The 24,968-nt window shown below is 36.9% G+C and overlaps 2 protein-coding genes across 4 annotated transcripts; both read right to left on the reverse strand.

Moving 5' to 3' along the window:
• Window positions 1-1,122: 1,122 nt before the first annotated feature.
• Window positions 1,123-5,740, reverse strand: cdca9 (cell division cycle associated 9). 3 transcript variants are annotated; one of them, XM_088938977.1, is made up of 10 exons: window positions 5,442-5,526; window positions 4,338-4,469; window positions 4,181-4,221; window positions 3,567-3,615; window positions 3,351-3,445; window positions 3,066-3,130; window positions 2,709-2,813; window positions 2,454-2,541; window positions 1,491-1,577; window positions 1,123-1,334 (listed from the first exon to the last, which is right to left on the reverse strand). In XM_088938977.1, the coding sequence occupies exons 2-10, from the start codon at window positions 4,447-4,449 to the stop codon at window positions 1,287-1,289; spliced, it is 690 nt and encodes a 229-aa protein (XP_088795103.1). In that variant the 5' UTR covers window positions 4,450-4,469; window positions 5,442-5,526; the 3' UTR covers window positions 1,123-1,286. The 3 variants fall into 3 exon arrangements, with proteins under 3 accessions (XP_088795103.1, XP_088795106.1, XP_088795104.1); XM_088938980.1 differs by lacking the exons at window positions 3,567-3,615; window positions 4,338-4,469 and adding an exon at window positions 5,632-5,740 and having other exon boundaries at window positions 5,442-5,524; XM_088938978.1 differs by lacking the exon at window positions 2,709-2,813.
• Window positions 5,741-6,803: 1,063 nt separating this feature from the next.
• On the reverse strand, window positions 6,804-17,945 carry gpt2 (glutamic pyruvate transaminase (alanine aminotransferase) 2). The gene is made up of 11 exons (XM_088938571.1): window positions 17,302-17,945; window positions 15,057-15,146; window positions 13,387-13,495; window positions 12,896-13,029; window positions 12,068-12,311; window positions 11,445-11,524; window positions 11,013-11,149; window positions 10,612-10,786; window positions 10,116-10,271; window positions 9,732-9,844; window positions 6,804-9,470 (listed from the first exon to the last, which is right to left on the reverse strand). Exons 1-11 carry the CDS (start codon window positions 17,617-17,619, stop codon window positions 9,359-9,361), a joined length of 1,668 nt encoding a protein of 555 aa, XP_088794697.1. The 5' UTR covers window positions 17,620-17,945; the 3' UTR covers window positions 6,804-9,358.
• Between the last annotated feature and the right edge of the window lie 7,023 nt (window positions 17,946-24,968).

Consider the following 24,968-nt stretch of genomic DNA (forward strand, 5'->3'; position numbering starts at 1 on the left):
GTCCATCAACTTACATACAAGTAGTCTTCCTTGGTTCTAGTTCTAAAAATGTGAAAAGGTGTAAAAAAAAAACAAAACATGCCATGGCATTTAATGATGGGTGTCTTCAAAATGCAAAGCTGTTCAAAAGGGAAGCATGTAAAGTCATTGCCTAGTTTCTAAGTATGAAGACTCCAGATAATTGAGCAGTTTATGAAATTCCCCTTTTGAATACTGCCATTAAATCACAATCTCCTACGTCATCCATAAAATCAGATTTCACAACACAGACATTTTGCTCATGGTTCTAAGAATCCCCAGTTCTGCAGGTTTTATTGCTCACCCTTAAATCAATTTGTAAGGACTTGGAAAGATTTATGATCAATTATACCAGTGCTTAAGATTACATGGAAGCAAACTCCACATACCCTTGCCCATGAGAACTGGCACGTCCTTAAGTCAGAAGTGATCCTAATCTTTAAATTTCTTGGAGTTAGGCTGACCTATAATTAGACTGAAGCTCTTCCAGAGGAGGGTTGGTAATCCATCTCAGAGATGGATTTCTGCATTTAATGAAGTCACTACAGCAAATAGGAAGACATCCTCTGACACTTGCTGAGCAGAGGAAGATGTTGTTGAACAACATCACACCTCTTGATTTGTGTCAGAGGAAGATCATGATAGGACTACAAGAGCCTGCCGTGAACCACACAGGACAAGAAAAAAAAAAAGTCCAAAATACTGGGAAGCATTTGATGAATGAAGCTAGGAATTCTAAAATTAAGAAGGGATAATTGAGATGCAAACTGCCAGCATTTGTTTCACACAAGGCATTTCATCTAGGGTTTCTAGAGCCTTAAAAGCTTTTTCACCTGGCCTCTTGAGAGCATATAAAAATTGAAACTTTCTCAAGTATTCCATTCATTCAAAACTGGTCACCTTTTATCCACAAAATCTCTAGTCTACAGGTACTCCCAGTCAAAATCAAAAGGCATTTTTAATGGTCATAACTTGATTCCAGGTCTCTTAATATACAAATAAGCTAGCACATCACTCTGGAAGGCAAGGGCTTTTCTGCCACATTTAAAGCAGAGGGCATCAAATCAGCACAGTAATGGATTACAAATGCTAGTCAATTTATAATTGGAAAACATACTTTTATTTAAATAGACCATTACATAACATTCATCTGAAGATAAAACTTTCAATAAAGAAGTCTTTTTCATCCTAAGAAATGCTTAAAGGATGTAAAATGGGCTTTAAAAAAAAAATCACAGCATTAAGTTGTTTTTTTTCCTGGTAGCACCTCAACTTGAATTCACTTTGGCTTTACTGCACAGGTAATCCATCAAACTCTGGGAGAAAGAAAAAAGTTACATCAGAATGCTTATACTCGTTCCTATTCATCTGAGAAAATAGTAATGTGAACTACATAACTTTTCTCTGTAAAATAATGTCGGTATCCCATGTTATGCTATTTGATGCAATAGCAAAGTGTAAACAGCACTTACCATTAATTTCTGCATCTGCGTTAAAGCGGTGTCATCAAGCATCTCCAGGTCAATTTCATCTTTTACCTCATCAGACAAGGTGAAGGTCTCGCAGAAGAACGCAGTCAAGGAAGAAAGAATGAGAGTTTTAATGCAAGCCCTTCTAAAGATGGACATGAATGAAGCTTTTAAAGGGCTGGCATGAACCTCAAACTAAAAAACAAGAATACGCAGACATGTCTCAGTACAAGTTTTGACTTGTACCTTAAAGGTTACAATTCTCCCTACACAGAAAGGGTTGGTCTCATTCCAATATTCACACTTGCGCACTCATGGCCTTCATATGCATGTTCCCGTGAGGGTCTGAAAGGACTCCCCCCCCCACCACCACCACCACCAATTTCTAACCTGCATTCACGAGTGCCCTCAGTGAGCCCTTCTCGCATGTCCGCATTAGACCAGACTTCACTGAGGGGTACTACCCAAAAGCCCTTGCTAGCCATATTCTAACCTCTCAAAGCCAAGTGAAGTTGCCATGAGGAAGAAAATATTAAAGTGTAAGTTAAATTTCTCTTTCTTACGGTTGTAAAGCTTTATGTAAAAAAAATAATTTACCTAAAAGCAGGCTGTGTATTGTAGGTATGAAGTGTTGACATAACTATTTTATTCATGGACTACCCAATTTCAACTGATGAACATTCATTTAACTATAGAGTATTCTGTACATGGAATGACAAAGTATTTAATAATACAAATAAAGAGAGGTATTGACAAGTTTACCTTGTATCATAACCCACAAGAGACATCATGCAAGGGTGTCCCAATACCCTTTTTATAATGGCACAACCTCCAATGCTTGTGTACCTTAAAGTCCACATCTGCTCTACGTCACAAAACTGATCCTGGAGGAAGGGCTTGGGGCTTAGTGCGACTTATGGGACACCGCATAAGTCTCATTGAGATCTCACAATATTGTGATTTTACCTGTCCATGAGAAGTAGAAATAGTGGCAATGGCAATTCCTAACTGGGAGTTACCAACTATCTCCCCATCACTCGCCAGCCTGGTGGTTCTGTTAGAAAGAAAAACATGCATACAGAGTCAACACGTGTAACGGACCAGCCACAGACTGCAGGAGCTTAAAAAGGACAGTACAAAAGTGCACATTAAGTAAGGAAAAAAAATGTACAACCAGATTTTCAAGAAGCAATTTGAAAAGAAAAGGGGGGGGGGGGGGACCTCAGCTGACTTTCACTGGGCAATGTAGTCAAGTTCGTGGCTTTAGCAATCCGACTATGAGTCCTTCTTGTTCTCAAAGTGGAGGCTGGAGCAGCTGGACTAGCCCTGGAAAAGACAACATGCCTTCAGAGGTAGATCCCACAAATTAAGTGTGGACAGCTCTGTATTGTGTCCTGGCATTTGTTTTCAAAGAGTTGGTTATTCAGCATTAGCTGGGAAAGCGAATTACAAAGCAATTCTAGTTAATCTTTGAAGAGCTTCAAAATTGTATAGAAATAAAAAGGCATAAGATATTCCTACACTCCCTCCACCTCCCAAAAATAGTATGGTATCAAATGGCCTTCTCTAAATTTTTACCTGGGAGGTATTGGTCTCGCACATGTCGAATTTGAGAAATCCAAAGATCGGGATTTTGTCACCGTCTGTAAACACAAACACTGAAAACCAGTCTTGGGAAAATAACGTTAATCAGGTTTTTAAGATATTGAAACTTTAGTTCAGTCTATATATATTGCAAAAAAAAAAAAGATCCAAGAAGTTTTTGACTTAATGTATCAATTGAAATCTTAAATTTCTGCGGATTAGGGGTTAAGAGAATTTTGCCAATATTAACTCGGAAAGGCCAGTCACTGCATAGTTTACCTTTCCTACCGTCTCCACAGTCTTGTTGCTTTGCACTGATAGTATTCTCCTCAGTTGTTTTGGGCGAGAGGCTTCAGATTTATTAGCAATCTGGGCTAAAAAAAAAAAGTTAAATCATTGAAGATTCTGTACTTAAATCAAACCGCCAACACTGAAGCGCCATAAGAGAAATGCTCAGATAGGCAAGCAGTCTTAGTGTCTTTAAAAGGGCGTTACCTTTTTTACCGATTTTCTTTTTCACCGGTTCAATCACTGAAGAGTCTGCCTAAAATGAGCATTCAATGCGGTTATCCTTTCTTGACAACAGGTGGCAGCATTTTCCTTTAACATACAGTTAATATGACTTAATGAATGTATATTTGCTGTTTGTACAGCATAATTCTTCGTGGGTGGACGTTTATGCATTGCAAGAACTAGTACTTCATAGTGGTTTTGTTTCATGCTTGCTTGGCAATAACCGCCTCGATGTATGCTGCTGCTATAGTTACCTGTATATAACCGTAGGCATAAAGACGTCACTTGATTGGTTAAAATACTATGTTCTCTCAAATATCAGGGATCCTTCAGAAATAATTCAGTGCCACAAAGCTCAGCCACTGACTTACGAACACTAATAAACCCGGGATCTCCTTTCTCCTAGACAAATAGGGGGCACTGATCTTTACAATTCCTTTGTAAAGCATAAGATATTATACAGTATAAGAACATAACGCAAGAAAAATTGGAGGCATTATTATACTCAGCTACAACATGCCAGTAAGTAAAAGTTTTACGTTGCACTGTGCCTGGACTTACAATACTGGAATTGAGAGGGGAAAATAAAAATTTACCTGCATTGCAATTGTCACTTCCCCAGCTTGGGATTCGTCTTCTGCAGCGAATAAATACATGGATTTCAGACAAAGGATAAACAAAAGGCTTAACACTGCTCCGATTTCATAATGCCACCAAGAAAAGTATTCATTTTCTTCAATTGTTTTCCCTTACCACTCGTCAGTTCCTTCACACTTTTGCGCTGCAGTGACGGGGGCATTTTCAATATTTGTACTTTGAAAGCTTTTTCCACCGTCGCCACAGTCTGCTCTAATTTTTCTTCCATTTCTTTTGTTCTTTCCTGTGCTGGTGAGGAACAAGTCACGAAGGGCTTTTAGATCACTTCGCATGTGGATGGAGAAGAATAGCTTAGAGAAGAGGTGCGTCTTTAAACAACACGATTTCACTTCAAGGGGCCAAAAAGCGTGCAATTTTGAAAGTTCAAGCAATCCTACGCTGAGAATGCACCGTTCTTAAATCGTTACATGAGCATAAGAACTGGTTTGAGAGATACTGGTGTAACATTCTTGAAACTTTGTAAAGAACGATAACGCAATTCCGTGCTCCTACCTTCTTTCTGAAATTGCTGCATGAATAGTTTAGTTTTCTGTTCCCTTTGCTCGTTGTTCAATTGGCTAACGCCTTCAACTTCAGTTGCTGAAAAGTTTTTTTTCCATTTCCTAGGGGCCATAACTTCGTCTCTCATAAATTCAGTACACCACTAAGTTCTCCTTTCAACATTGTTCTATCTTATACTTTAAACCGGTAGGCTACACGTGAAATTGTTAATGGTCAAACTCGCTTTGTCAATTGTTTTGATTTGAGTCGATGATTACGGGCGTAAGTGGGTATGATTTTGCCTTTGGCTAAATAACGTCTAGGAAACAGAACAAATCAATATATTTTACTGCAGGAATTCAAGTAGGGACGTTAAGTGAAATGTATTGCTAGATAATTATTTGATATAGTAAAGCATTTTCATTTTTTTTCCAGAAGAGGGGGTCAAGGTACTGCATTTCGTAAAGACTTAACCAAACAGAACATGCAACATAAAGTGTCGTACGTAATCAGGAATTCGATTAAAAAAACAAGTATTTTGCTTTGATTGGGTGGGAAAATGAGAACAAAACAAAAAAAAACAGTAGTTCTGACCAATTTCTTCAAAATACATCTCGAAAATCCTGCTGCCAGAAACACTGTATAACTCGTTTTATGATATCTCACATCAAATGTCTTTGCGAAACAAAGAGGTTAAATTGGACAGAATATACTACTAACCTGAGCTGGAAGATCATTCCACACTCCTGGAGCAACAGAAAAGTAAGCACAGTCTTCCAGTAAGCTCTGTAACAGATCCAATACTGCGCAAAATAAAAAAGAAACCCAACTAGTAAAGTAGTGAAAAAATAATAATAATGCTATTTTCTATACATCACCTTTAAAAGCAACAAAACGTTTTTTACAATACCTCAAAATGCAATGCCAAGAAAAAGCAGACATAAATGAATAAACAATTGTACACAACCTTTCTGAAACAGAAACCTTTTCAGGTTAGACTTAAGCACATAATGCACTTATAGCCTGATATTGTATCTTTGGGGATGGTGATCTGTTGGGGTACAGTACATCAACAAAAAGACTTGTCTCCTATGTTTACTAGGAGTGGGAACATACTGTAAAGCAGAATCAGCAGTGTGAAGGTCACATTCAGTTGAGTACACAGATAGCACAACAGCCAGATACTGATGTTATCAAGTACATTATCATTTGTGTGTGACATTGTCAGGATCCCAGCTGCTGAATTCTGAACATACTGTAATTTATGTGGAATTTTTTAGATTCCTGAGACTAAGGCATTACCATAATCAGTCCTGAAAAAGCAAAGGCATAGATCAGTGTTCCACTACAGTTACAACATGGCATGTAGTGTGGCAATATTCTGCAAATGAGCATCAAACATTAATACAGAACTGAAGATCATCCCCAAAATCTTCATTTTGAATTCGAATTCAGGAACTGTGTCAATTGACAGTTACAGTTATCGGTTTTAATTAATATGTGCAATGAATTGTCGTCTTATAATGAAAATTATTCAATACAATTTGAAAATACTGACACTTCTCTATAATGTGAACTTGAATGAAGTAATTTTAATATTGGACTAAGGGGAAACAAATGCTGAATAGCTGAAAGCCCAGTACTGAACCTTGTGAAATGCCAGATAAAACAACCCAACCTCAGAAGTAAAACCAAGAGGAGGGAGCTATTTATGGTATTAAGCGGCACTAAATGAAGAAATGGGAGGAAATTAAAGAAATGGTATTAATCAATTTAGGAGGTAGGTTTTATGTACGATATCAATTCAATAAGACAGCTGATTCAGTCATCTGTGTAGTGAGAAAGAGGGTTTACTCCAGCTAATCCTTAATTATCTACGTGATCTTGGCATCTGGATAAATTAAGAAATTACAAAGTCAATCATTAAAATCATTGGAAAGGTCAATGTCCAGTATGGCATGGAACAGAAGCCAGGCTTACACCAGGTGTGTTCAATACCAAGTGTCTCCAGCCAGGAGTAGATAGGCTTTTTTCTATGGGAGTTTATACTGAATGAGTCACAACAGAAAAACTGGACAACAGTTTTGTTCAATAAATCTTCATTGTTTTTACTCAACAGTCCGAGAAGTAAACAGAGTTCAAAGGAAAACAAACAACGTTTCAGAACGATTTAGAAAGCAAATGATCGGCAAAAACTTTATTTTACGAAACAACTGATAGAAGCAATGCAAAAACCTCATTACAAATATTAAGTTTTAAAAAAATAAATTTAAGATTACAATTATCTAAACATGTACCGACAAATATGTAAACAGAAAGCAAGGTTAAGGTTCTCCAGCAGTATAACAGTCAATCTAAAAAAGCAATCCATGAACAAGGAAATAGTATTAGGGCATACTAATCTAAGACATTTGCCTGCTCATTTTTCTAAGCCCATGGAAATTAAGTTTTTATTTGTCGTTTTTTTTTCTGTAGGTTTTTGTTCAATTTAATCCACAGTTATCCAAATATCTAATGTTGTCCATTTTCTGATCTGTGATAAGTTTTACTTTTAATTTTCCTGTTCAAGAACACAAACTCAGACTGCCACTCCTCCATAACAAATAGCGACAATGTCGAAGAGTAGTGAGAGGTTTACAGATAAAGTTGGATAAATATTACTTTTACCCTAGAGTAGCTGTCTGTAGCCTTTGCAGTAACAATTGATGTGAGTTAAAAGAACCAAAATTAATGCTCTATGTCTCCACCGATCAATATAATGCTGCTACACTGAACATAAAGGCACCTTAGTTTTTCAGAAAACACTGAATAGCAGGAAGAAATACAGAATTCCTGACATTGAATGGAACGGGGCAATCATTGTGGCAAATCCCGATTTCTTTGCGTTGAATTGCCTTTCATTTGTGTCAGGTCGGTAAAACATTGTATGACTATACAATGTTTTATGTAGAAAACCATGATAAAACACAATTGGTTCTTTGAAAACCTTTGGAGTCAATTTGAAAACCAGGTCAATTTGAAGCACATCTTAGCTTGTTATTAGTTCTTGTAAACACTGCTCTATAAAGTGACACAAAGCAGTTCAGGAAATTGTATCCTCCCACTATGTCCTGACCAGCATTCTTTTTACGAAAATGGTGTGTGAGAACAGAGTGAAGAGTACTTTACAATCACCGTATCTGTACACACCCTAAAGGTGACAGATTTGGATTTGAAAACATTTCTTCTCATATCCAGGTGTGCAGTCATGACTGTGCAAGCATTTCATTACATTAAACCTATATTTAAAAGAATGTACCTTTTAATTATGCCGTCTGCAGCATTACTAACTAGGGAGAATGGGGCTTTGTGGTTGGGAAGACTGCTTTTAAAGAACCTATTAACAGGAATAGACAAACATACTGTTGTTACAGAAGACTTTTTATATCCTTTTCCACATGTAGAATTTTTATGTACAAGTTTGGAATCAAGTACAAATTTGCAAATGCATTTTTGCATCCATTTGCAAGCTTTTTCCAGTCATAGACATTAAAAAGGACTCTAGTCCCCTTGAAAAACCTTTCACAGTTAATGTATTTATTTCATGCATGCAAAACAGAAAAAAACAATTAAAAAATGAGGGGCAATCGTTCACACTCAGAATTTTTCAGCACTTTTGTAAACCAAAAACTACTAAAACTCAACAAATTCTGTTGTTTCCAGTACTTATTTGCGTTTTTAATGCCTCTCTGTATATGTACACATTTCTGTAGTCATACCTATCCTTTTTAACAAATAACACATCTTACTTCCTGAAAGAATAAATAGGATCATAGCTGAAAACTTTGGATATCTTGGTATGCAGTAAAGAAGTTCTACATGCCTCAAGAATTTCATATAAAGCACTTTTAATAGGCATGCTAAAAAAAATATTGTAAACAGATATTAAAATATAAATGACTATTCCAGTAAATATTATCGTTTATATTTTAAGAATGTAAGTTTTCATAAACATTCAATATTTGTTCAATTTATTTAAAAGTTGTAGCTGATACTCGCTGTATCAGAATGTACTGTACATTGTAAGGTTTTAGAAAAGGTTTTGGCACCATTCTGAGAGGTACAGCATTTTTTAAACTCTATAAAAATATTTTTTATAAATAGATCCAGTAGAAATAAAAAAAAAAACTGACAGTACTTCATTTGGAAAACTTGGATTAATATTTTAGGAGTCTGAGGCAGAACAGCAAAAAAATTAACAGATAACAGATTAAAAAATATCTTCAGAGGGATTAAAAATGTGGAACCAAGTGAGAGAAATTATTTGCGTAATTTTCCTTAGGCGTTTTAACACACAGCTCAATCAAGCACAGGTGATAAGAGTTAAAATGTAGTGTTCGAATTGTCTAAATACCAACTATTAAATGTATGCTTTTCCTTCAGGACCTTATTATCCACTTACTGTACAGCACACTCCAACGTCTGACCAAGGCACAGATGTCCTTCAATATTACAGTATTTCAGGCATCCTTTGGAGCGTAAGGGAAAAAATGTTTAACATGGAGTCTTTTAAAATGTTTTTCTATTGTTAGTAGTCTTAGTGTTCTCAGACTATCCAGATAATTAATACTAAAGCAGCTCTCTTCTCCTGTGACTGTTCATCTTGGAGTGCTGTCCAGGGTCGAATACTCCTGTAGAAATTTTATGTGGAAATCTCGGACTTTCTCAAGTAGCAATTTAAGCTTTTCAGTTGGTGGCAAGATTGTCATTCTGGGGAGAAATGAAACAAATGAAGCATAAGTTCTGAAGCTGCATTAAATACTGAGTGTTTGAGTACTCATACCATAATATAAAACACTTTGAATGTTTTCTTGTTTTAAGCAACGGAAATCTTTTAAAAACACTGAGATTTGGAAACAAATATTTACAATACCCGTTTATATTTTAACAGAATGAATAATATTTATAGTACATAGTGAACAAAAAGACAGTTATATTATGAGGACAAGCCTCAATCACCTACGCAATTACCTGAAATGGTAGGTTCCTTCCTTTTGTCCAAAGCCACTGCCAGGCACAATACATATCCCAGTCTCCTCAAGTAGCTTCAGACAGTACAGCATGTCTGGGGGCATACCTAATGCCTGCAAGACACAGTGGGAATGAACTGGCATTGCATTAATAACATCCAAACACTTCAGCATTCTTCAAAATTCTAAACTAGAACAGATTTAGAAGCTATACACCTGACACAAAAAAAACTCTGCAGCATTCACTTATGATAATGCATCAAAAACATGGCGTAGCAGCCAAGATTACACTGATCTTACTTCCTTTTCTTTGACTCATTTTTCAGACTGCTGAAGTGAATTTGTATGTCATGTGCAAAGGGGAGATTTAGAAGGCATGGCAAACCTTGGCTTCTTCCACTGCTTTGGGAGGAATGAAGATCCTGGGAAAAGCATACATGGCCCCCTGCAGAGGGTTACACTTGATCCCAGGAAGTGTGTTCAGGATCTTCTCCGTCAGCTTTGCCTTCTCAGCAAGAGTATTCAGCACTGCGTTTTTCTCCTGAACAATCAAAAGCAATCACCCACATTAATTTTAGCAGTGCACCACTTGTCACGGTTCCAGCTGTGGTTATTATTAAAAGAAATACGAGTCCTTTAAGAATTTTAAGACAGATGACTGCTATATCTGGTACATTGAAGTATTTTGCTTAAATGTTTTGTTGCTGCTTGAAACGTTTTGAATCAGAACTCAGTGTTGTCACAATAATCGTCATTCAACACAATTCTGCTTCTCTCTGCCTCAGTTTGCAAAAAAATCTGGTGTAGAACTTGTGGGATGAAGAATCTGAATTACATTCACAAAATCACCCCCAAAGGAATATGATGCTTTCAAGGCTGACCTGGATAAACTGCTCAAACGAAGGTTCACCAGGTCGTGGAGGGTTAACGATGACGTCCATGGCTGCCTGGCCAGACACTGGAGGACAGAGGCGGACTGAAAGCAGTTTGACCATCTGGGCTTTCACCTCAGGGTCCAGATTAATCACCTCCATGTAACCTCCCCTGAAGCCACACCTGGGAAACAGGGAGAAAGAATGCAGCTGGTAAAAACAAACTGATGTGGTCATTTTGTGACTGTCAAGTCTTTGGCCTCAGCACCACCTAGATTTTGGAAAGCTGTGGTTTTCTGCAAATGGTGTGCATGAAACATGATCCCTTTTATATGTCACGAGTACAGAATCCCTGCTTGTTTACATAGGAAATGCTAACACAAGGAAATAGTAGGAATGCAAATACTCACTCGCCCATATAACCTTTTGAGGTGGAGTGGAAAGAAGCCAATTCAACTGTGTTGAAGTATTCTGGCCCCATCTCATACAGGACCTTCTTAAAGGAATGGAACTGGCACTCTGGAGAATAGATGTTGTCCTGATAAACCTGTCAATTCAAGCAAGGAAAGGAATTTTTAAATATCTGTAAAAATAAAGACGGCTGAAGCATGTTTCCCTTTTGAAATCTAACAGCACCTGTTACTATTAGGACTCTTGAATTTCATGTGGAGACATGACAGAAGCATGTCATGTAACCACATTCCTTCTGTGACTGGGGTCTTCTATCTTGTTATCCTCATTTGAAATGGCTTGGCTTCAACTATAAGAGAAAGATTAGACTGGACCCTCTACACACCCTATTCTTGTATTTACTAGATCATTCTAATGTGATGGTCAGTTACCTCATCTGACAGTATGAAAAGTTTCTCCTCGTAAGCAAAATGAATAACATCCTCAATGCACTTCTTGCTTTGAACTTGACCTAGAAAAATCAACAGAACAATAGGTTATATTTATCAGAAAAGTACTGCCGATGGGAACAAAATGCAGTAAGCAAGGAGAAAGAAGTGAAGTGAAAAAGACAGTTTTACAAAGGTATAAACAGACAACATTACACATTAAACATTCACCCTGGAGAGCCTGGTATCTTCTGTTTTTTGTTGCACCTGAGCTCAATTACATACAATGATCTAATTATTTTAGGGAAGTGTCGAATTATAATACTTCTAATCAGGCTTCAAGGTGTTTTTGTAGACAACTGTACAGTATCCTGAATAAAATGAATGCTTTGAGAAATAGGCTATAAAAGATCTTAAGAAAAGTCCTGTTTATGTCAAAGAACTGTTCCATTAACTAGCCAGGTGGGAACACAAAACTAGCAGACGCCACTCCCTCTGGAAATTCATACCGAAGACTCATTATGACCATTTTCAAAGATGGCAAATAAAAAAAATGAAGGCACTTCTATCAGTCACAGATTAAGTGGGAGGGGAGGACCTAGTTTAAAGCAATTAAAAGCACACACCTGTCGGGTTTCCTGGATTTATAATGCAAAGCACTTTAGGATTACAATACTTTCTAGCCGCACTTAAAGCTTTGTGAAGCTCATTCACATCCAGGGCCCAGCAGTGCTCTTCATCCAGGTAATAGTTCACTTGCACTGCCCCCAGCTCAGAAATGGCGGCAGAGTAAAGAGGATACTGTGGAATTGGAATCATCACCCCAGTGCGAGAGAGCCCTTCTCCGGCAACCAACAGCTTCAAAATGCTCTACAATAAATCCACATAAGTAAAGAACATATAAGAGGCTGCAGTTCGGTTATTTAAACACAAAACGTTACTCATTATGTATAGCTTTTATCTCCTTTGAACACATTACAAACATTCCCTGACCAATACGACTTTAGAACTAGGATTTTTCATACAAACCCTGAGAAAAACCCAAGACAATAAATTACCACCGGATTTTGGATATTTAAATATTTCAAAGTGTGTAATTAAAGCTGGCCTTCATGTATAAAAAGACTGTTTGTTTCAGATACATACAGTAATAGGACGAAAAACAGGAGTGTAATTAAAACAATAAGTGAAATTATATTTAATATAGAAAGGAAACAATGCAAATAGTATTTAAATGACATATTGCATGTGATAATTGTATGTTTTTTCTCTAATCATTCCTGACTTACTGGCTACTAAATAATTAAACTAATAATCAAGCATATGATCAATGTAAGAGCCTAACATTAGATCAATGTAGCCTAACGTTTTTGCATTACATACTATAAATCACCCTTTCATATTGGAACACTTCATTATAAAGGAGACTCACACAACAATGAAAAAAGACCTACCACAATGCCATCACTGGCGCCGGTGGTGAGGTAAATATTGTCAGGGTTGGCGGGAACACCCCGGTCTCTCTGCTCCATATACAGTGCAATATTCTCTCGGATACAGTCTAGACCCTGACTTGCACTGTATGACCCTGAAACAAACCAGCTATTAAAAAAAATGTTCTCTCAACACTACACATCTCTGGGAAACAAACCTCAATCTTACAAAACCAACAACTACTTCTAATGTATTTTATCTAAAGGTATTCTGTTACTTTTTCTCATAATGCATAAGTGGACGTTTTGCACTTACTTGCAAAACCTCTTATCTTCCTGAGAATTCTAGCTTCTCCATGAACACCGTACAAAATAGGGGAGAATGGGGGTAACTCAAAAGCAAGAAGACTTGGTTTTACTTAATCCAGAACTTGTTTAGATATCTGCAACAAAACTCTTTTGAGTGTGTATTAATTTACAGCTCTAGAAATGGATAAGACATGAACAAACACCTAAGCTGTTTCCCCCGCAGCTCTGGAGAATGCGACGAGCTCTTTTCTTGGCATCTTCTGGGAAAGCGGGGCTGTCTAGCAGCTCTGGGCATGTGCACAGAGCAACGACCTGAACAGAAATGAGGGACATTGCATCATTTAAGTACCGTTATTCTCTGAAAAAGAAAGAATAATTATACTGTGCTGCCCATCTAATTTTAGATGGTTAGCTGCCTGTATGATTCTTTGAAGCACTCATGAAAGCCTTTTATTAGGCTAACTTCTCAAAAGGACACCATCTATAATAAATAAGGTATTTCCATTAGAAGTAAATGAAAAGACTAGGGTATAATGATGTACTAAAAAAGACAATATCGCTATTTTAAAAGCTTTTCACTCACAACAAAGCAGCCCTGGACATTCTTACTGGTGTTCTGTATTAGCCCAAGTTGGGAGCGTGCAGGGGAGTGCTGGGTAGGGGGCGTGGACTGAAATCAAGGCTCTGCTCTGTGGTGAGGCAGCAGGAACACCTACTGCAGCATTAAATTAATGCTTTGTGCTCCTTGCAACAACACAACAGCACCACTGCTGTTTGCCTACTGCTAAAGGAAAGAAAGAAGAGACCAGACACTGAAGCAAAATATCTTCAGAAAGATCAGAAACATAATACGGTGTACATTACTAACATCTGTATTAATATCGTCATAATAAGTCTTAAGTGGAACAGAATTTATTTCACTGCACTTCCAAGTTCCAGGTTACTTCATTGTGATATTCTCTGGAAGCTATTTATAAAGAACCCCATTCTGAGGCTGACCTGAATACAGTACATTACATTAGGCTTTTGTTCTACTGCTAAAGCACAGGACACCATTGTGTTGGAAACTCCATGGTAACCTGACATTCCCATCATTCAATGGCAAGAATTAAACAATCACACATCCCCTCACAATGAGCAGGCCCATCCCAGGGATCTCTCATTACATCCTGGAAATTTCATCCAATAGTCTTATTCCGTAGCTTTATGACGGGCAGAATTTGAAAAGGGGCTTTAAAAAAATGGCTTTCCTCCAAATATGGAATTTCAGCACAGTGAATGAAATGTATAACTAATTATGTTTAAAGGCAAAAGACAAAGGCTCAAGTTACAATTTCATATTCTAGGGGATGCCTTTAAAAAAAGAAGTCTCTTGACTAAAAAAGGCTAGGTATATTAAAGTCAAGGACAATTCTGAAACTTTTTTCAAAGCAAAACAGAAAAAATACACTGAATTTTTGTACCGTCAAAACCTAGTTCTCGGACATGACGTGTTCAATATTCACTGGCTAAAAACATTTTCATTTGATCTTTGCTGCACTCTTTCTTTCCACCCAATATCCTGTTTTGTTTGTGTCAGTATTTTTTAATCTAACAACACAAGCCAGAATGAAAAATAATCCAAGTCATTAATACATATGAAGATGGAACATCTGCTAAAAATAGCCAATTAATTCCAGAAAGGGACTACATCACTACATGCTGAAGAGAGCTGCTGAATGAGTACAACTGATTCGTGCTGGATTGGCTTGTGACTGCTTTTGATAGGGTTACTGTGCATCTTCGACTTTTGTAAACTCTGTGAGAAGTCCCCTTGATAAATAGAAGTTTTCTTTTAAATCTACATGCTTCAGAGACTATATATAATTCTTACCTGGCGTAGGAATGTTATAGGTTTCTGTCCCATGGCATGGGCATCACCAATATTAGCTTTGATTACTTCTGTAAAAGGCTTCTTCACACCCTGTAAGAGAATTTCTCATTTGAAAAAGGTTTTACAAGGATCAGATATTTAAACCCTTGCTGCTCTGCCCAGCTTCTTCAGTGCAAAATTTAAATCCTAAGTTAACCAGGATCCTGCCAAGCTGGGAACTCACCTGTTAAATTATTTTTAGCTTCCCCTTTGAAATGCTAACTGCCTCATTGGGCATGAGCTGTACTAGACTACTTCATATTTTCTTTTTAGAAAGAAAATGTTATTTTACAAAATGCATGTTAAAGTTATTTATCCTTGTGGAAGGAAAGAAAAAAACATCTTACAGATCACAAGCTAGATGTACTTGTCACAATCAATGTCAGGGTTTACGAAATCTATTATGAAAAGGTAAAAACTGATATGATATAGGTTTACATACTCATATACAAAAGCATTCACTAAGAAGCATTAAAGCTAACTCAACTAATTTTAATGGTAGAAAAAGTATACTTTGTTATATAGTTCAGGTGGGCTGAAGAAGGCTGACACCTGAAGAAGGTTCCACTGCCAAAACGTGTTTTCTTTCTTCTATTTTCAGCATGGAATAAACTTATGACTTGTTACTTTGTTATATGAATGTTATATTTTGGTGCCATTTTATGGGATCCAGGCTTTGTTAGCATACTCAAGAAAAGTGCATTAGGATACTAGCACAAATCATAAATGAATGAAGAAAACCCAATCAAGGCCATCTTGGTTTACTGTTACTGGTCAACATTACACTATAATAAGGCAATACACTGCAGAACAAAACTGCTTCATACATCAAAATCGATGATTAACTAGGAAATACAGTGCCTTTTTCTCTAACCATGCCCAGATCAATTCTATTGAAACCCATATATGTAAAAAATCAGACTCAAGGGGAGAGAAATGTTTTTTTCCTCCATATTAAAGTAGTGATGTAAGGACATGAGCATATTTCAGAGAGCTTGGGTATCTTCCTGGGTAAATTCCACCGCAGGCTAATCCAAACTTTGCATCTCGCTGGATCAAGTCAGCACAATCGTCTTCAAATACATTCCCTTCCAAAATACACTCGCTTCACGCTTTTCAGTTTAGGTGAATGACAGAGACATATTGTGTCTTGTTCACTAGTGCTAAACTATTTAATCACGCATAACTAGCAAATTAATGAAAGAGGCTCATCGAAAGCTGTTTTCCTTCTATTTCACTGTTCAATAACCCTAATTAGGACATATGAAAGGTTACACACAAGAAGACGGTAATCAGTCCCTTCTAGCTCGTTAGCTAGCACGTCATTAAGCAGGTTCTCCTGCAGTTGTGTTACAAGTTGTAGATCATAAAAATGTTATGAATATGAAAGGCAGTTCTTCGTCCTTCAAATCAATAAAACTGCCTTGTGACAAATGCTTGCGGAATATTTCATTAAAACCAATACTGTCTTATTCTGCTACCTAAACCGCGTGCCTGTTTGTAAGCATCTATTACTCAGTATCGGGGATGGATATGAAAAGCACACTGCGTGCTTTTATTAGCAAAATCGGATTACTTCAGAAACCTTTTGGCACTGTGGTCAGAACCATCGCTTGCCAGCGGCTTACTTACAGTCCAATCTGAAGATGAAAAGGCTTCGGTATTTTAAGCGAAGCGGGCCTTGGCAGGTGCCAGAACTGGGCCACGCTGAAGGTAGTTTGGTAGTTTTAGACTTAACAAGGCGATCCATGATTATGGGCGCCTTTATTAATCAGTCAAATTCGGCCCGTCATCAACACCAAACAGCGCAGTGGGCAGCTTCAAAGGAGACAACTCCTTCGACTGCACCAATCAGAGCGGTGGGTGTGTCGTCTCGGCACTGAGCTCCTGTCGCGCAAGTGCATCATTTCAGATGATGCAACCACATACCGGTAAATACACTCTTAAGGAAAATAATTAAATAAAAGTTTCATTTCCGTCTCACTTAACGGTGTTACGATAAACCACACCTTAGTTATTTTAATTAATAGACCAGTATCTACTAAACGTCATTTAAGTTTAATTTATTTTAACGTTTAATTCATTAGCCTTTAAATCACCACGGCGAACAACTATATTTAACGTAGCTATAATATTGGTTATTTCCAACCACACACTGAGGGCAACAGTTACGTTGGATATACTACAGAAAGCACAATCCACTTACCTCTTGCAGCTCTCTTTCAATTTCCCCAGCTTTGATGACAATAGGTCCCCTCACCGCATATTCCACTGTCTTTATCTGAGGGTTCATAGTCTCCATCGTCAAGATTTTCTCGCGAATTCTGCCATTTTCTCTGGCAGCTACAGATGCCTCCGCCGTGCTCAGCCTCCTAACTCCTTGCAGCTCAATAACGTGTCTTTTGAGTTTCAAGGGCTGTATACTGCAAGGTGTTTTCACAGCATTCATTCGTACAATACACGAGCAGTGGTCGAAAACACCTGCAATCAAAGACCTATTTGCCATTACCTGAAAACGATGCATTTTGTTATTCGGTTGGAGAATTAATCCAAAACGTCTGTACCACTTTTCAAACGGCAAATATTTAAAAGAAACCGGTAACTTCGCAGAATGATACGATTTCTCGGTACATATAAATGCCCACGCTGAAAAAAACAACAAAATGAAGTCTCAAAAGCCACAAGTCATTCGTTTTAACCGGTCGTTAGTATACCAAATGTTGCCACAACCCTAACACGTTTAATCAGATCATATCATTTTCTTGCACTAGAGCCCTAATTCACAAACAGCCCCGCTAGCAACTTGGTACAGTATGTCTGCAGTCCTATCCTAATACGCGATTGAAACTCGCTCGTTTTTTAAGCGGCTGGATGTATTATGGCAGACTGGTGAGCTAATGAATGCTGGGTGTTGTAGTCATGGTAGGTGTGTGTCAATATGACATACCAAAAAGTGTTTAGGGTCAGTGAACTACAAAACCCAAGTCGTAAAAGGGCTGTCGGTAAAAGAGACCCCAGTCTTCGTCGTCCCTCTCCAGGACGGATTTATTTCGCCCAGAATCCTGCTGGAGTGCACAAACAAGACGTATGCCTGATTTGAAGGTACGTCCGGTTTAAAAAAAAACATTCACTTCAGGTTGAAAATTGTACATCCAGTGACCAACCAAGACGTATGCATGTCTTTGAATTACACATGAGCTTAAGGGATGGAGTAAAAGCCGGAACAGCAATTCAAACAGTAAACTTGTTTTTTTTCCCTAAAACATGCACGTATACATAAAGTGATACGTTTCTTTCGAAGCTCAGGATATTAAATGAATGTTTTACTCAGGCGTTTACCAAGGTAGTGTGGCAACATGCCTCAGGATCAGCGAGGAGAAGAGGTGATGTTGTTAAACGTATAGGATACATTTTAACACATAAGAGAGAAGTCTCCTGGGCATGATTGTGTCCTGTGTGTTGTACTTAATGACACGAGAGGTGATATTCATAGACTGTTAACAAACTACTAACAGTCCGCTCAGATATGTGTCATACTGGAAAAATCCCATAGATTGGAAAATTGCTAATGTAGTACATATTCAATAAACAGAAACTAAACTGAACGTACTTATAGACAAATATGTCTTACTTCAGTTACACTTATGAAGTTAGCTTATGAAGACAATAACAAAACAAGCAACAATATTGATGCAAAGCATATGAATTGGTATATTTAATATTGATATATTAATGTTATATATGGTATGTATGATATGGTGTATTTTTCCAAAAAGGTTTTAATCAAGTTTCTTATAAATGTTTAAATATAAATTGCAGGCGATATGGGGGAAAAAAGTTTACTGATAAGCTATGATTGCTCAATGTGGGATGAGTGAATAAATGAAGTTCCACAGGGATCTGTACTGGAACCATTGATCCTTCTGAATTAAAAGATTAGTTAAACTAAACTAGGCAACTATGCAGAATGAAATTCCAAAAGAATTAAATTCAAGGCACCTTGCAAGGAGATGTTTAAATGGGAACTTCAACACAATATTTATTTGTCTGGGATAGAAAGAATCAGCATTAATGAGTGCATTTCAAACCACAGTAAAAGTCAAATGTACACAGTAACATGTAAAGCCTCCAATTTACATCACAAAATAGACAAAATTTCCAGGTATGGACAGCGCCATATTGTGCGATTCAGAGACATCAAAACTTCCGGTGACGTGAAGTGGCCTTATTACATTGTAAAGAACCAGGCTTGTGGATACATCTCTTTCAATCCTATAGCAATACTGCTTTCAACTTCAAAGGTTTTGCCGATAAATGGAACTTACTTGTTAACTGCGCCTGCAGATCACGTGGGAAACTTTCTGCAGTGAAATATCTGCTGCACAACCCGTGCTTATTCGCTCGTACATCGTATTACATTAATCATTACATCATTAGCAAGCAGGAACGCACTCATCACATCACACCTCGGCCGTGGCGAGACCAGGGGTTTGCGACAATATGGCGACTTATAGTGCTTTCAATTTTGTGCTTAATTCAAAATTTGTAATTTTTTCTATGTTGTCCATGAATTTATTTTGTTACTGAGATTTAATAACTGGTCGGAGAAATTGGGACTGCAGTTCCCCTTTAATGTGTTACATTCAGATAGCAAAATGCTAAAATATATGGGAAAACACTGCAGAAACTATCTATGAAACGACAGGTGTTTATAATAACACACACAGTAAGTTTCATTTTCTAGACAATTTGGTGAAGAAAGAAAAAGGGCCAATGGAACATTGGATATATCATAACATTTCAATATACAGTATTTAAATATAGTTATAATGTAAAAAAAGGGAATTTATAGAAGGTTAAAATGCAATTGTATGAAGTCCTTTAAGACATTGTCAACAATTTTGGTCACTACATTATAAGGTTCTAATCTTATAAAACTAATTCTAGATTAGTTCACGTATAGTAGGTAGCTGCTTCAGCATGCGTAGGCTGCGAAGGAACAAGTAAAGGTTGTTTTCCATGCTGAAAAGAGAAGAAAGAAAAACACAACGTTTCGGCTGTGGAGCCTTCTTCGGGTCTCCCTAATTCGAGGTTAGTTTTGTAATAGATGATAAGAGAATTAAACCTTTTAGACTTGATCGCGAATGGACCTGATTTAAGTATCCTGATCCTTCTTTTAATCCTCAAAAGCATTGTTAAAATCAATTTAGTGGACTACTTTTGGACACAATAGTTTAATATGAACAAGGGAGCACAAGTGGACACTAACTGCAAGCTTTCCTGAACGTTGTGGGTGTCTGGAGCATGTTACCCATGTTACCCAGCCATGTTGACAAGGCTTATACTATTCTTTCTTTGACAGCTTCTTTCAAGGACTGAGTGGATGAGCTCTTTGAATCAATTAACTAATGGCCGGCTCTTGTTTGTAGCCTTTTCATCTTCTTGTGTCTGAGACTTTCACAGAGACACAAACTGACCTAGCTGGCAGGGCCGGATTTTGGTGTTTGTAGGCCCTAGGCACTTTCACTTCGAAATGTGCAAAAAGAGGGGTAAACGCCAATTGAATGCACTTTAAACTATTCTAATGCTAAAACGCATGATTGGAGGAGCGAGTCCAGCGACCATCACTTCGATGCTTCTTGTTTCTAGAACAGCTGCTAGACAGCGTATGATTATTGATTTGGAGCACCTAAAGTCGATCGCAAGCATGTTGTTTCAGCTCATTTTTTGTTAGTCACTAGTGTTTCCCTCCTTCATAGGCCCTAAAAATGTTGTAGGCTCTAGATACTGTGCCTACAGTGCCTAATTGGAAATCTGGCACTGCTGACTGGCTTGTCTTGCGCACAGCTATATAGTTGTTGATGCTATATTAGGAATCTTCACATTTCCTCTCCTGGTGCCTTTATTTCTAAATATTGTTTATATGGAGCATCTGTTGACGAGATTCATATTTCTGCTGGAGACGTGGCATGCTGCTGTTGATGTGGTTAGGTTTTAATTACTCTTTACTTCCATTAATACAAAATCATCTAAAAGATTTCAGTCTTGAAATCTTGGAGGGCGGATTTCACGGGTTGGGGAAACTGTTGTTTTTTGTTCTTTGTTTGATATATAGTATGTTTAAATAAAAATATAAATTGCACATGAAGAATGTTAATGGGAGGTGCATGCAAGTGTGGGAATAGAAATGTGTGATTGTGCACTTGGAGAATATCTACATCAAGATAGTAACTACTCACAATCACGCCATGTGTAGAAATGTAAATGGACTTTTTTAGAAACCAAATGCTTAAATATAAAAGTGCCCAAAGCATGTTTCAGGTCTATTGTCACACCATATAGAGTTTTAGGTTGGCAGAGCATAAATACTTGGGTAGTTCAATATTTAAACTATAACCATCCTTAAGTCTAGAGCTTCTCCAGATTTTCATCCTGTTAGGTGCAACTGAGAGCGAATGACTTTCCCCCCTTGATATGACCCCAGTTGACAGCTGTGTGGACAAGAGCAATCAGGGTAAAGATTATCACTTGAGGTGCATCAGCACTGTCTGCAATAACAAGACGTTTAACCCAAAGCCTGTGAGTCCATAGACTTACCCACTATACCATGGTTCCACCCAGAGTATGAATAATTAATAATAGAATGGAAATCTATGAGAAGTCTCAACAAAGAGGGGAATACATGTTTTGCTCATATGTGTAGGATAGCATTCTTGTCCTATGTTGCTACTTCACTGGTGAGGGCTGTGACGTTTGGCATACAGTATAGTATTCAGTGCAGGTTGCTTTTTGTGCCTGTGCAAAAGTTAACGATTTAGCAATACCAGTCAGTGTATCTTGCAGTGTATTTTTCGTATTTTTATATAATGGAACGATATGCAAACTGCATGCAAGAAGTGACCTGGGCCCAAAACCTAAGAGCAGTGAGGCAGCTGAACCAATCAGTTCCCTAACAGTAATTTTTCCATTTCAAATCTTTGAAATTTCTTTATGATTTGTGACATACTGGTTTGTTTGCCCTGCACGTTTGCAACCAGTCTGAGTAGAAAACTTGGATTATTGAAAACACTATTTAATAGAATAATCTACAGACAATAATAAATGCCACTTAATGGCTCATAATGAAAATATCTTAACAATAAGGGAAAAACACGGTTAAAGACTTGTTCTTTATTTTATATTTTTTTAACTTGTTTTTTTTTCCATCTCTCTGGAGTCAATCAAAAATTCGTGGAAGGCCATCTACTGGATAGCTTGGTGTATTACACCATTTGTTCAATGTTCTAAACCCACCTTAAGAATTACGGTTTGTAAATTGTAGGAAAGTTTTTTTTTACGAGATGCAAAACTGAAATCCCCTTTTTAAGGGTATCAGTGTTCTAACTACCCTTCTTACTTGTGATTCATATTCTGTCAGGTTTAATGTTCCCTTCTGTGTTCAAACATTCTTCAAAGTGTTTATTTAGCATTTTATGTCTTAATTTAAATACCAAAATACACTACTAAATCAGAAGTTAATGACACTCTGAGACCACAGACGTATGGAAAGATTGTGCTTGGGCATTGCAATGTCTGTTTTTCCTGCCCTAAAACCCTACATTCCTAAAAATAATATATTTAAACATACATTCTAACCATTTTTTGTAAACAAATTTGTGAAGACAATATATTTTATTTGTTTAGGAAAATAACCCACAAGCATAAATACAGGGCAATCTGTCCTGGTTAATCCAGAAAATGTGGGCACTTTTTTATACAAAATAATTAAGGGCACTTTTTCATACAGACACATATGTACATATATATAAAACCCATCATATATAATTCCACCCAGAACATGATATTCTGACTTAGAAAGGAACCACCTTTCACTGGTCATTATACATCTGCGCTGTCCATGCATTATATTTTAATTTATTTTGTATATAGACCTTAGATAACGGGTGTAATGATCATATTGATTTCTTTATTGTCATATATTTATTGATTTATGCCTTTCCAGGCAAAGGAAAAACTATTCCTGTATATATAAACTCTGGATATCCCTGCATGTGAAATTCTTACATTAGTCATGGCCTAATTATACAAATTATAACACAAAAGCAAGGAAAAGTTGCAGGAATGTGGCAGAATCATTGCTATACCTAGCACGTTCGGTTTGTAAGAAATGCAGAGGAGGGATAGCCTGGCCCTCACTCTGATGCCAGACTGAAGCATGAGAAGTGTGTGAAGATAGTGGACTAGTGACCTGGGAGTTAAAGAACAACTGGGCAGGATCCAGAAGATCAATTCACAGGAGAGCACTACGCTAATTCAGGAACAAGCAGGTCACCGCTGCCAAGACGAGAACTTCATTTCTAAAAAAAAGAAAAGAGTTTCTCAAACTTCATGATGCCTGTAGAAATTACGAAGATGAGCTCTGTGACAATGCCAAGACCGGCCATTAAAAAAAACCAAGAGATCAATGCTCTTACAGAGAAGAAAAGAAGAACCCTAAAAAAAGTACCTAAAAATTCAGTTTAAAATTAATTTTACTCATATCAGTTTTGGTAAAACATCTATCACTGTGTGGGCCTTCTGTATCTCACCATGAAAATCTGTGTGTGCTTGTTAAAAAATAAGAACTCAGGTAATATTGTAAATGGGAGTAGTTAGTAATTAATAGTAATTAATTTATCCAAGAATTGTCATCTGACTGTTTCCTGAAAGATGCCAGGCTATCAGCTTCAATAAATTGATTAGGTAGCTTGTTCCATACTCCCATAAAGTTGTAGCAAAGTGTTACACAGTATCGAGTTATTCATTATCTTGTTCTTTCACAAAGTAATATAATAAATAGGTTTAGTCATTTGTCACACTTGACACTTCTCTTTAACTGAGTGTTTTTAGAATGTACAATTTGTGGCTTTGTACTAAAGATACTTTGCACAACAATCCTACATTTTGCATGTGAATTAGCCGGCTTCCTTGACACCTACTCATGTCATATTGAACAGATACGTGTTGACTCAACACGTCTTACTGCGTGCTTGAATATTTACTCTGGTGTGGGTGGTAATTTGAATAGAAATGGTATCTCTTCAAAATTCATTCAGAATATGAAAACTTGATAGTAAAGAACTCAAGCACTGTATAGGATAATGCTTCAAATGATGTTAGACAATCTCAATAAGCAAAGATTTAATGTAAACTCTTTGTTTTTACCAATTATAGTTCTGTATTAAGTTTGAATAGTAACTAATATTGTTTAGGAATACTTTATGTATAATAATAAAATTTAGCTATATATACATAATATAAATATACATATTTAACTAAACTATATAACTAAAAGCTAATTTAACAAATTTTGCTTTAAAACAAATGCACCTTAAATTATTCTGAAAGAATAAATAATGTTATTTGAAGTTGTAATGAAGTGTTATATTCTATATATGTAAAAATTAAATGAGCTTCAGTTTACTTTGTGTATATCACATGGTTTACGTTAACTGAAATTGTGATCTGTTAACCTCACTGGTTCCATTTATGGTATTCTTTGAAATGAAACTGCTTCTGTAGAAAAAAACAGGTTAGCACAGTAGAGGGTGCTATAAATTTGGTTTTACAACCACAGATATGGTTGCTGTATAGAGCATTATATCAAGATGCCTGACCTAATTTTCAAGAATGCTTTCTGGCCTCTTAAGAGTAGTAAATTAGTAGGCCTACAGCTACAGCTGACTTAGTCTATAGCATTTAGTGTATTTTATCATTATTTCTCAATATGCTTTAATAAACAGGCTTGAACAATATACATTAAACTTTTTATTTAATTACTTTTTAAAAAATACAGTTTGGAATGAAATATACAATACCTTAAATATTGTCTTA

The sequence above is a fragment of the Atractosteus spatula genome, chromosome 21 (assembly GCF_055471065.1).
Source record: "Atractosteus spatula isolate fAtrSpa1 chromosome 21, fAtrSpa1.hap1, whole genome shotgun sequence".
In the NCBI taxonomy this organism is placed as follows: Eukaryota; Metazoa; Chordata; class Actinopteri; order Semionotiformes; family Lepisosteidae; genus Atractosteus; species Atractosteus spatula.

Bases quoted from the DNA above. Each gene is read 5' to 3' on its own strand.
- cdca9 (XM_088938977.1), bottom strand. From the start codon at position 4,449: ATGGAAGAAAAATTAGAGCAGACTGTGGCGACGGTGGAAAAAGCTTTC. The intron at 3,616-4,180 runs GTAAATTTTTAT...TGCTCATTTTAG, and splicing joins AAGTGACAATTGCAATGCAG to GCAGACTCTTCAGTGATTGA. The intron at 2,542-2,708 runs GTCCCCCCCCCC...TCTTTCTAACAG, and splicing joins CCCAGTGAAAGTCAGCTGAG to AACCACCAGGCTGGCGAGTG.
- gpt2 (XM_088938571.1), bottom strand. From the start codon at position 17,619: ATGCATCGTTTTCAGGTAATGGCAAATAGGTCTTTGATTGCAGGTGTT. The intron at 12,312-12,895 runs GTAGGTCTTTTT...GATTTATTGTAG, and splicing joins GCGCCAGTGATGGCATTGTG to AGCATTTTGAAGCTGTTGGT. The intron at 10,272-10,611 runs GTCAGCCTTGAA...TTGATTGTTCAG, and splicing joins CGTTTGAGCAGTTTATCCAG to GAGAAAAACGCAGTGCTGAA.